The sequence below is a fragment of the Ciconia boyciana genome, chromosome 3 (assembly GCF_034638445.1).
Source record: "Ciconia boyciana chromosome 3, ASM3463844v1, whole genome shotgun sequence".
In the NCBI taxonomy this organism is placed as follows: Eukaryota; Metazoa; Chordata; class Aves; order Ciconiiformes; family Ciconiidae; genus Ciconia; species Ciconia boyciana.
The window spans coordinates 107127189-107139716 of record NC_132936.1 but is presented as its reverse complement, the minus strand read 5'-3'; the positions used below and the strand labels follow the sequence as shown (position 1 = coordinate 107139716).

The window sequence follows — 12528 nt, the reverse complement described above, 5'->3', positions numbered from 1 at the left end:
TATCCTGTTAAGAATGTGCTTTTTTTTTTTTTTAAATAAAGGCTTTCTGTTTTGAAAACTAAAGTCGATACTTTCTGTACACGACCAGTTTAGAATGCAAACTACAATGCCTGTTCATTAGAGAGCATAAAAAATAAAAAGTTATGCACTGTGCTAAGCACACCAAAAATGCAGAACCAAATGCTGAAACATGGCAAAAAAGCAGATATACTGGAAAATGAACATATAAAGGAATGCTTTATTACTAACCAAGCATCTACAGATTTGTGTACAGCGGTTGCCATACAAATTCAATATTTTGCAGTCACCACCCTTTTTGTCTGAATGTCACATTTCATTTCTCAGTGCAAAGTGACATTCATTTCTCAGGGACTATAAGGTGTTTACTTCTGGCAAACAGCAGCTTTAGTAACGAACACAGTATGTAACTATAGGAAAAATTTAATATATACATATACACACAGACACACACAAGTATACTACATTTTCCACTGAAACCAAAAGTAAACACTATTAAATATTAAAAAGCCAAAACATGATTTTAAGTGCCTAAATGACTGGTTAACTCCTACAGGGGGCTTTATTATTCAAAGGAATATGCTTAAAGTTTTATATTAAATACTTCGCAAGAAAGCAAAAACGAGGGATAAAGGACCTCACCAAAACCCCCTCCTCCCCCCAAATAAAAAACATTTTTGAAATGCAGATTACTTAAGCACTATTCTATTTTACATCCTGATTTAAAATCTTTAAGAAATCACTTAAAACTTGATGCGAAAGACCTAGGAGCGAAGTATTAATAGTGGCTCCTCACCTTGAGGTGTCAGTTCTGCCACTGGCTTCGCCTTCACTTGGATCCCTCAAAACAAAGTTAAGGTTGAGATTCAATGATAAAGGTGAAAAATAAAAGTTAAGAAAACCTACATCTAGAACAATGTTAAATAGCTACTGAACAAAAAAAAAAAAAATCAGTATAGTAATGTCAAGCCTAATACTGTTTAATAGTATTTTTTCACAGCTCTAATTTTAATTTCCCTTTATGATACCTTAACTTCTTTCAGCTCTGACATGTAATTGTTTAATGTTCTTTTTAAACTGATGGTAAAATTAACACGTTGTTCTCAACCTACTGCAGACAGAGCAATGGCCACATGTAATTCCAGCAAGCACAGAGGAGTAGTCGATCAAGGTCGTCCGGGGGGCTCCGCGCTGCACCCTTCTGGGCCAGGCCTTTAGACCTCAGTCCTGAAAGCAGCTAGGTACATGCCCATGCTTAAGCACACTCAAGTAATTAAATATAAGACGTGCCTAAGAGTTTGCAAGACCAAATGCTTGGAGCCCAGTTCAGAAAGGTTACTTCAACATCTGCTTAACTTTAAGCAAATCAGCTGTTACATTGACTTTGGTAAGATTACCAGTGAGCTTGACGTTAAACATATCTTTTTAAATCTTGAATTAGAGCTGTACTTTACCAAGGAACTGTTTTGTATTATGCCTTTTTAGTCTGAAGCAACTTGAAAAATATTCATAGATTGTATCAGCCACCTAGGTACGTTCCTAGTGCTGCTGTACAAACATTTTAGCACCCAATTTCAATTAGGTAATTAATACCTTCAAAACACAAATACTTCAGTAACTAACATCAGAGAAGTATCACTTGACATAAACCATTGGTAAAAAATACTTCAATACCCTATTGATTAAGCATTCTCATTATGCATTTATTTTCTATACTTACCAGAAAAGGCATTTAACCTTTGCCAAAAGGTAGTAAAAAAAAAGTCTTTTATGACACCTTCTAATCAAAAGTATGCTTTAAACCTTTATTTCCTGAACAGTACAGAATTTAAAAAGCATGCAGTTATGTGATCCAACTAAAAGAACTGCCCCTGAACCTCCACCCATGTAATCCCAGCCACTAAAAGTCTCAAATAACCCAAAGTTTAAAAAAAACATAAAAACACAACAACACACAAACAAAAACCCCCACCACCAGCAACAAAAACAAACAAAAACCCTACAAGGCCTTCACTATAGGAAAATGTACTTTTAGCAGTATAAAACATAATAGGAAATTATATAAAAATGTTTTATAGTGAAGATCATTTTAAAAAACATCAATTTACAATGTTAATTCTAAATACATAGTTTACAATATTATTTTAATATTGTAGTTTAACATAATGAAAATATTAATTCTTTGATCTGACTCTTCAAAAAAATTCAATATACCATTCCTTGCAAATAACAATGAGCTATAATGGAAAAAAAACTGCCTGTGCTCTTGAAATTGGTTAGTTACTTAACAGAAAACACCTTTCTTCCCATTTGGAAATCTACACTGACACCACAGTTGACTAAATTTGCTGTAAATTTTTTTTTCTTTTTAAAACCAGAGAACAAACTCTCTCCCCACAGGTAAGTAAGTGCTGGAGATACCAATAATGGAGGATAATAGTCCTGTATCTTCAGGCTTCTGAAAAAAGAAAATCATTCACATACTCTTTTTTTTTTTTTTTTTTTGAGGTCATCATAGGAGGTATTACTTAGACACACACTGACACTATCAGCTCACCAGGTTAAATCAATTTCATGAGGAACATCACTGCATTTCTAGCTTTCTCTCTTTTTACCTTATGCAATTCATGACATTTTACTTACAAATTTGCAACTACTAGCTTAACCTAGCTTTGAATTTATTTTTTTTTAACACACAAATGATAGAATTCAGTACGTAACAGCATGATTCTGCAAAGAAAATAGAGGTTTCCAAGACATAATTCTGTTGTGAAACTGACAATAATGCAGTATAGACATATCGATAAGTAGGCTCAAGAATTATAGGTAAATCACTGTTAGAAAGAGGCAAACGGAAAATTAAGTCCCCTTTTGGGAAAGCTATTGTGACTGCTAAGTCAACAGTCATCTGATATTAAACAGTGTATTTGAAAATCTTTCCCAGCACCTCTCCTCACAGTATTATTACTGTTACCATCATCACAGGAATGAACGCAGGTCCGGGATGTGTGGGTTTTCTTCTTTCAGAATCCTGAACTTACATTTGAAGAAGCTGGTAACATGATATGAGAGGCTGCACGATACTGAAATATTAGTATGTCCAGACACCCAGACTTCTGCCCACTTCTAAGCTTCTCATTTATTCACAGATTTTAGAATTCCCTGAAATAATTTAATACCTATTTCCTCTAAGCACAGTAATAAAACCGTTGTAAATATAGCCCTTGCAACAAACTGCAGCCAGTTAAAGTGAAACATGGTTAACATTAAATAATGACTAATTTTTAAGTCACTACTTTCAGTATTTAAGTTCATTTGATTTTAACTTAATGGTAGCATCTTTGTATTTTAGCTGTAAAGCATGAGCAAAAAAACCTTTTGAGTAGTGTTCTCTTGCTCCTTTAAGATAAAGAAGCAGAATAGCTGGTCAAACATAATGGTTACAATATACACAGAGAAGTAAAACAAGGCAGGTTCTGGAAGGAACACACAAAACAAGCAGCATTCTAACTAAATTTACATTTACTTCAGATTTAAACTGGAAATTCTCAGTGACTTTGCAATTATGGTCCTAGTTATAGGCTGGGCTTTTTTTTTTTTTTCTCTTAAAAATCGAGGTACTAACCTGCGAACAAACTTGGAAGTTATCTTGCTTATTATACCAGTTGATGTCCCTCTTCTAGCATGTGCAAAAGCACCGGTTTCATGTGATGGTGAGGCGGGCGGTCCATTGTAAGTGGCATTACGCCGCTCCCTTAGCTGCTCACCATGGAAAGTGCTTCGACTTGAACTCCCCCGAGGAAAGCGGGTTCGGTCTGGAGTGGTAGTGCTAATACTATGAGCAGACGGGGAAGCAGCAGGCACTCTTTGAGTTGCACTGCTGGGAAAACAGAAGCATAAATAAAGAGAAAGACTATGCTAGATACCCTCCTACATGACAATCATTTCTCAAAGATAGGAAAAAAACCCCTGCTCTTGATTCTTTTTTTTAAAACCTGAATCTGCTACTGATTTGCTTTATGATTCATACTTAGAAATAATAAATAAATATTTTCATTGTACAATCAAGTTACCTAAGTATTAAGAGCAGTTAAAAAAAGTATACACAGATAATAGGGACATAGGAAAAAGGCAGAAGTCTGTAGTAAGATCTGAAAGTGTTCCCAGCCCTCTTCCAGAAAAATATCTTCATCAAAACCTTTAACACACGAGCACTCCAAAAACTTAACAGATATTTCTTAAGTAACATTTCAGTATTTCATTTGAATTTATGGTGGTCTGTGCTGTACGGTCCTGTCTAAATTAGTTAAAAATTTAACTACTACGTTTTCCAGAGGCTTCCAGAGGGAGGCAGTCAAGGAACTACTTTAACTGTATGCAAACGTGTGATGAACAAAATCAGGCTTAAATCATCTGTAATACCCACACTACTTGAGTAAGCTAATGTTTCAAAACAGAATGCAACATGACAGTTTTGAATAGATTACAAAAATTTTGAAGCATATCATGAACTGAACAACAACATTTTTAAAGTGCGCAGCACTAAAGAAATAATGATTGATTTATCACCTTGGTCGGTAAGCTTCAGTGCCATCTTTGATGGTTGGCAGTGTAACTTTTATAGGATGTCCAGAGGCAGACATGGACTTTTGATGTCGAGGCCGTGTTGATACAGCAGAAGCTACTGTAGAGCCTGCAGAAGATGTGCTACTTGCAGACATTTCTGTTAGGCTTTTACCATGGCAGCAAGGAAAGAGGGACAGACAAATGAAAAGGGAAAAGTTAGTGTAAAACCCCATAGAAAACAGGGAAAAAATATTTTTTTCTTTTATAACGTAGCAAGTGCTGTTTAAATAACTAGAAGACTGAGTGACCAGGCTGCCTTAGTCAGCTAAAGTAAAGAATACAGAATTCTGAGAAAAGTATGTTCATCCATAAATCAAATCACCATATATGTTAAAATTAGGCCTTTTCATTCCTCCCGAGATTAAAGCTTACACACACATTATTCAAAGTAATGAAGAAAGACTACAAAGAGTACATGGAAATAGTAAAAAAATACTGCAAAAGAAATTCACGAAAGACTTAGATTGATTAAATAGACTCTCTTTTTGTGAAGTGAATACCCTTATTTTCAGTTAAAACTCAAACACCTAAAACTTGAAACATTTGGAACTGCTGTCACATTATCACTTGGAAGTGATTGTATTTTTAAAGGACCGAGTTGTATTTCTCCTCTGGACTTTTCCATAGTGTTTTAAGGGAAAGGTAGCTCCATCAGAAAGCCCTGACCTATGGAAGAGAAGGTCAACAGGCAGCAACCACTCAACAGCCATGAAAGCAATTCCGAATTATTTTTTCCCCTTATTTAGCAAAAAGTTGCCAATTTTCAACTTCTGGTAAGTGGTCAAAATATTCTCAGGAGAGGAAAAAAATTCCCTTCCATTCTGATTAAGTTCTTTGAAATGTCTTCAGCCATTAAATAGTTAGAGGTCTTATATCGCTAAGGAACAACAAAAGACAAACAAAACATAGGTAGCCTCATGTCTATATTTCTAATCACTGTTTTCTATCATGGTAACACCTCGGAATGTTATGTATGTGGAATTACTTGTACCTTATTACATGGCTACTACACTTCTTCAGCAACACAAAATTGTATTCATTTCTGAAAGACATCTTCAATACCTTTGAGAACATCAATATGCCATAAAATGCCTCGGACAGTGACAGCACTCTAATCTGAAAAATCCTCTGGTTATCAGTACCTGGGGCTGCCATGCTGGACGTCTTCCAAAAGATGAAATCCCTACAGGCACGCGATAATAAAAACCCCCTCAACCTGCCTTCAAATAAGCATTGAAAGTGAAATAAAATTTTGAAAAGCTGTAAAAACTCACTCAGGAGCTTACTTCACAGACAGAGACATGATGTAAAAGTCTTCCCATGACCCCAGGAAGAAGGCAGTGCTCCCCCCAAGTGAGGGAAGGCTCTTTCCTGAGCCTCACAGAGCAGCACCTGCAGCTGCTTGCCAAGGGGAACAAAATGGTCTGCTCTGCTTCAAGCAAAGATATTCACCTTCTGTACCAGCTCTCTATCCCAGCCACTGCTAGGCTGAGCCAACCCTTTCAAGATACAGTTCCTTCCACCGGTACTTTTATTTCTGCTTCACCTAAGTGGCAAGGAAGGGATGAAAGTAGCGGCAAAACTACTGTGTTATTAATTTTTAAAACAAAAAAGTCAAATGACTTAAGCCAAACTACAGCTTTGCTGCTACAAGCATAAATGAAATTGCGTTAATAATATATCAGCAACAACAGTCCCAAAGCTAAATAGTATCTGTAGCAATGAGGTAAAGATTTTGGGTGAATAATCCAATGACACAAGATGTTCAGCTACACCAAAATCCAAACTGAACTGCAACACAATGTATGGTAGGAAAGGGAAAAATACAACTCAAAAGACAATTCTCGTCCTTCATTTTTCAGAAGGTGCTCAAAGAACTGAGCACATTCATCGCACTGATGAAAGGAATAGGGATTAAGAGTCAGCTGCCTTTTCAGTACTATAGAAAAAAAATTGTAAAATGAAAAACTTCAAAATAAAACTCCTTCTTATTACAGTGGTTTTGGTATTAAATCTATTGAAAAAAAAGCTTTATCAATCTTTGTGATACCAGAAAAATCTATTTTAGTATATATTTTAACCCTAAATATAAACAACGTGTGTTATCTTATTTCTTTTTAAAAAAGGATTGTCACAAAAGTTGTTCAAATATTTTAAACAGTATAAACAATTTTGGAAAGACACTTTGAAAACACCCATCTAATAATTTGAAATTAGTATTGAAAATTAGTTTTGTGCTTTTTAAAATACCTCCTTAAAGCAATTTAAATAGCTGTACTTTACATGTTCCATAGCTCATCATTTTAGTATAGATCAACAGCCTTATACCTTTCCTATTTCCTATTTCCAAAATTAAATGCATCATTACTAGATTATGTTATTTCATGCTAGGGATTTTTTGATTCATTTTACCTTAATTATTTTATTTAAATAGCTTAAAAAAAAAAAAATCAGAGTAGGATCTATTGCTTTAAAATACAAAAATCCAGGTTTTACTACTCTCCATTAAAGCCAATGTTTTATTTTTCAGTCAGGTACAAGGGTTAACTAACACCAAAGAGGAACAAAGAACATATTTTTAAAAAAGTAATTATGGCAGTGTTAAAATACAATAGTATTTAACAAAACATACTAAACTGAGTGTAATTATCATACATATACATAGATACAAATTGGTTACCATCACTACTAAAATATTATTTAGGCCAAAAAATGATATCGAAAAGGACTGACAAGTCTTAACAATTGCAACTTTTTGAGTGATTACTAGTGATAAATGAAAAAGGATCAGGCTACACTGTTAGGGCGATCCAACTGAAGCTCTCCACAGCAGAATTGCCTACTTAGTTGTGAGCATAGTTACTTTACTCTGTGTTGGAAGGCAACCCTTGATAATAAATGTGATTCCATAAAAAGAGGCAAAGGCAGATCTACATAGTTATAAATTTCATCACAAACATAGAAACTGCAGTGGAAGACAAGATGAAAACATACAGTCGGACTTTATGTATTTCATACCACGCTTCATAATGGTATTGATTAATTGCATAACCTACTACTTCTATGCCTCTGTTTTGTACCCAAATTAATAAGCAAGAAAAGTTGAAGAAGAATACCTGTTGTCCTTCCCATTCTGTATGGCAGAATAGCGATCTGAAGAACGTTCACAAACGTAAGTGTTCCTCCTTGTCATTCCACTACCAGAAAATACATTATTCTAGAAGAAAATTAAGACTAAAATTAAATACTTTCTTCTACTATATATTATGTCATATAAAAATACATTTTGATTTGCTTCCAATGCTTAGAGTTTCAGCTGTTTATGTATATTCTTAATGTCTTCAAATGAACTAGGTTAATCTGTTGACACCAATCATTTAGATCATCAGCTATTTTTTTCCAATAGCTCATTCACCACCTCATTACTGTACCATTGAGAGTACACTAAAAGAAAACTTAGAGAAATATAATTTCATTGACACTTGCTTTAGTAAGTATTATTATCCAATTCCCACATACTGCGTTACTGAATTATTTGTCTCTGGGATCAAAGGAACAAACTGGAATCCCAGAGAACACATCTATCTAGCTGGATGAAAGGCTTCGCTGTGCAGATTAAGTTGCCAACTACAGCCCCAGCCTTACAGTTTGTTGCCCCCCGTCAAAAGAGTTCTCAAGAGAAAAATGAAAAGATTATCAGTCTGTGTCAGTCAACCCAGAAATTATGATGCAGATAACATGACAAATAGGTCTTGTAGCAATGAATACTGATGGGACTTACTTTCTGTTACTAATTTTAGTTTGCACACACTTCATAAGATACCTACAAACATTCTCCTCCTCCCCCTGCCATGCACAAATTAAATTAGCTGCCGAAAACTCACTTTCAGTACATGACATACAAGTCCCAGTCTTTAATACAGTACATATTGAATTTGGGGTGGGAGAGGTTTGCAAAGTGCTAACATTACATACTGATGCATGCTGGCAAAAGATTTCAAATACACTGAACTCGTGTACTGTAGGACATCATGAACTCTGCAAGATTTACTGTGTGTTTAGGTCTTCCTCATCTACAGCTTTTCAGCATTAGTATCACCCCGCAGAGACTACTGAATAAACTGTTTCAAAGCCAATTCATAAGGAAGATTAACAACTGCAGTAACTGTTTTTGAAATTAAACTCTCACTAGACTAATATGACTGAAGGTGATAAATATGTTTTTAAGAAATCCTGCCTTCCCTAACATCATGTTACCCTCAAAGTTACAGAAAAGTATTTTAAAATTATGCACATTAAATTAGCTTTGTTCATTTTAAATGTTTGAGTTTTAAAAAACAAATTCACTTTTTTCTGCATAAGCTGCTCAACCTTAACTACTGTTGCAATATCAGACACTACTATTCCTTAATTGTGCCCCTCACACAGCCTTTCAAAGTCCCCAAAATAGTAACAGAGCTAAAAATGTACAAATACTGATGTTGCCATTAGCAAGTAAATACATTTCTCATTCTTCATAGCAAATATACTCCATTTAATTAGTTCTCACAAAGCGGAGAAATGCTTTTGACATATCAGCTTGTACCACACGTGACTGCAATCAGCTTTGGGGCAATATAGTTTTGGGAAAGCTCAGATACTAAATCTAATCTTAGGAGACTCAAAGTTCCTGCATGCAATCTACACAGCCATAATTTCAAAGACTCTTTGGGGGGGAAAAAAGCACTCTCTTTAAAATGTGAAAAAAATGTTTAAAGCATCTGCAGCTGTATTGCAGACACAACCTGCAGAACACTAAGAGTTAAATGAACTTCAGCATTTATTTTGTTTAAAGAGAATTCTATCTCTTCCCAGAATATCCAAGATGGGAGCCAGCACACAGAATCCCAAAGGACAATGAGAATTCCTGCTGCCTGTCTACTGTACTAAAAAGATGGCCAGAATTTTTGTATTTAATATGTCTCTTAAATAGCAAAAAGTATACCTGAATCTTAAATTATGATTCATGCATATTCCTCCCCCCATGAACTCTTGCTCCCAAGTAGCTGGTTAAACACTATGTGATATTTTTTCATTGTGTATCCTAAACACTGATACTACTGCACATGAACTTCCACAAGGCAAAGTAGATGCTTTCACGTTAGGAGAGACATACTCCCCTATTTGGAACAAAGATATCTGAGGCAGTAATACGATAGCAGTTTACAAAACTATGAAAAATATCATAACAGAAGAACGAGCAAATTAATAATGTCTTAATACAAGAACCACATTGTAACTCATAACATTACCAGGCACACACACCAGGGAACAACTGGGTTGTTCCCTCTCACCTCACCCCATTTCTGAAGTCCAAAGTGAAGTGGTTTCAGAAAGCTAAACAGACAAATTCACAAAGGAAAAAAGTTCATGAGGGATATAATGTAGGATCATTCAGATGAAGTCTCCAATTCAGGAAGTCCCCTGACTTCCTTGTAGTTACACAAGCATCAGAAACCAGAAAAAGGGCACTCCATATCGGCTCTGTTCTTACGTTCTTTCCCTAAATATCCACTGTTAGTCTTGACAGAGCTTCAGTTTGCCCAAATGCAGACATTCTCGTGCTTACTGTTACGTTAGTGTTAGAAAAAGTAAAGTTGTGGGGGGAAGGGAAAGGTTTATTTTAAAAGACATCCACTGTAGCCTATTTCTGTCTGCCAGTAAAAGTTACCAGAAATAGACTTAGTGGCTTATTCAGTAACCATTATGTCTATAGTAACCTGATGCTGCAGATTTTGTTTAAATAGGGAAAAATAAATATAACAAGCCAAAAGCACACACACTCACACTGGGAACTGTAGTTGATTTCTTTCTTTCTGGACCCACAAGTGGACTTGCAGCCATCTCTCCTTTGGATCCCACTGTAGTGCTGCTAAGTTTGCGTGAGACATCTTTGTCCCAGTCTTCTTTCTGTTCACTTTCCACGCTATTTGCCTGAGCCCTTTTTGTGTATGATACAGCAGGAGGAATTGAGGGACCAACTGCCAAATAAAAACAGTATTAATAATACCTAAAAATAATCACTGCATTTTTCTTGGCCAAAATAGTCTAAATATAATTCCCCAAGTCCAAAAAAAGCATTTGAACAACTATGACTGCAAACTCAGCACATATACCAACCTATTAAATTGAGCTTTGACAGCCTATGTTCTTTTTACCCACTCTCTCTTCGTTACCAATTTGCAGTTCAGATTTAGCTCCCATTTCATATCAATATGTAAAACCTAGAAGAGTATTTTAATTCTCATTTTAAACCCATGTAATTTGTGCGATATTATGAAAAAAAGAATTAGAGGATATTTTTCAAATTATTTTTTTAGTACTTTTTGCCGGATATCTTTTCCCCTAAACACTATGAAAGATCTTTTTCCCCTGAAAACCCTAGAACTACTTTGTTTAAAAGCATGTTTATACTTGGAAAAATTACAGTTCCTTCTCCCTCATCATTCTTTAAAATGCTTTAGGGCAAATCCTCCATCAGTAGAATTTTACATTTCCTTGAAATAAAATTACATCAGCTGATGATCTTCACAATATTGGTTACTTTTTTGGAAAACAACAACAACACACTAACACAGAGAGAGAATAGTATTGGGAAAAAATTAGAAAGAACAACGTAAATTAGGCAGAGAAAAGGGCCAAACATTTTAGAAATATTTCTAGTAATTGGATAGTTCTCTTGGGGCGGTAATCACCTTTCATTTAATGTTTTAAATATGTACTCCTTTTTGACATAAACACTTTCACCTGAAAATGTTTCCTGAATACTTGATGAAATTGTTGTCTCTCGGAAACAAACAATTTGGCCCCAAGTCCAAATGTACTGATAAACATAATGGTTTGCAGCCTTTGAGTTTATCCAGACCAGTATTTTACCACTATTTCCTAAACAGGAAACATCCTCAAGTTCTTATTTAGTGAGTCAACCAAGTAACAAGTCCAAAAAAATAAATCTGTAAGTTACATCGATCCAGATTTACCACAGAAGCGTTCATACAAATAGAAGCATCACAGCGGAGCATGATGAGATACACAACAAATGCACAGAGTGGTGGACCTGCCAGGTTCACAAGACACTGCACATTCAGACTTAAATTGTGTATGTTACTTTACTTGTTGGAATGTCATCCCCACCATGATCACTGAACCGCCGTTGTTTCTGATTAGTTGATATACTCCGCTGGACCTTCAGGTGAGCAGGAGACTGCACAGAACTGTTGTTGAGGTCGCTGCTAGGACGAGACCTTTGACCCAAGTTGCCACTGGACAAGGACTCGCCTCCTTCAAACTACAAGAAAAACAGTTTTTCAAAGCATAAACAAAAATTCAACATTACTGGTACTTTTATGGCATAATAAAGTGAAGCATTCCAATCAAAGGCATTTTTCTTTAAATTTAAAATTGTATCCAGAGTTTAATTTTCTTCAAGATGAATTTTATCACTTCATCTGTGTTTAATGTGCTTTAAAAACACACAGCTAAAGCTAAGAAGTTAATGAGTGCTCAAAATAAAATTAGAAGAATCTCGACAGTAACAAAAACTGGGCTATTTTAAAACCTAAGCCAAAGAATGGCTCCCCCGCCTTTTTTTTTTTTTTTTTAAAGCTTAGAGCATTTATAGCTTCAGAACAATTTCAAAATGCATTGGATTGAGTCAGAACAGCTAAAAAAGAAAGTACTACTGATTCAAGGATTCTTTATGGCCTTCAACAGCTCTTTATAAGGTATGTAACTCAGCCACTGGTTTGTTGATATTTAAGAAGCGTAAGTTGTAAGTAAGAGCAGTGGAAATGACAAATACCCTCTTCTAAGCAGTATGAGTCAAAATCATTTTAGACAGATTTC

General features: G+C 35.3%; 1 protein-coding gene across 8 annotated transcripts in view; it reads right to left on the bottom strand.

Moving 5' to 3' along the window:
* MARK1 (microtubule affinity regulating kinase 1) overlaps positions 1-12528 on the bottom strand; it is a 61217-nt gene that overhangs the window by 3397 nt on the left and 45292 nt on the right. The window contains exons 12-17 of one of the 8 annotated variants that reach the window (XM_072856974.1): positions 11797-11971; positions 10471-10664; positions 7761-7861; positions 4588-4749; positions 3644-3898; positions 815-859 (exon numbers count right to left, since the gene is read on the bottom strand). In XM_072856974.1, coding sequence (XP_072713075.1) covers positions 815-859; positions 3644-3898; positions 4588-4749; positions 7761-7861; positions 10471-10664; positions 11797-11971 — 932 coding nt within the window. The remainder of the gene's footprint in view (positions 1-814; positions 860-3643; positions 3899-4587; positions 4750-7760; positions 7862-10470; positions 10665-11796; positions 11972-12528) is intronic. The other 7 variants (XM_072856975.1, XM_072856976.1, XM_072856978.1 and 4 more) reach the window with 7 other exon arrangements.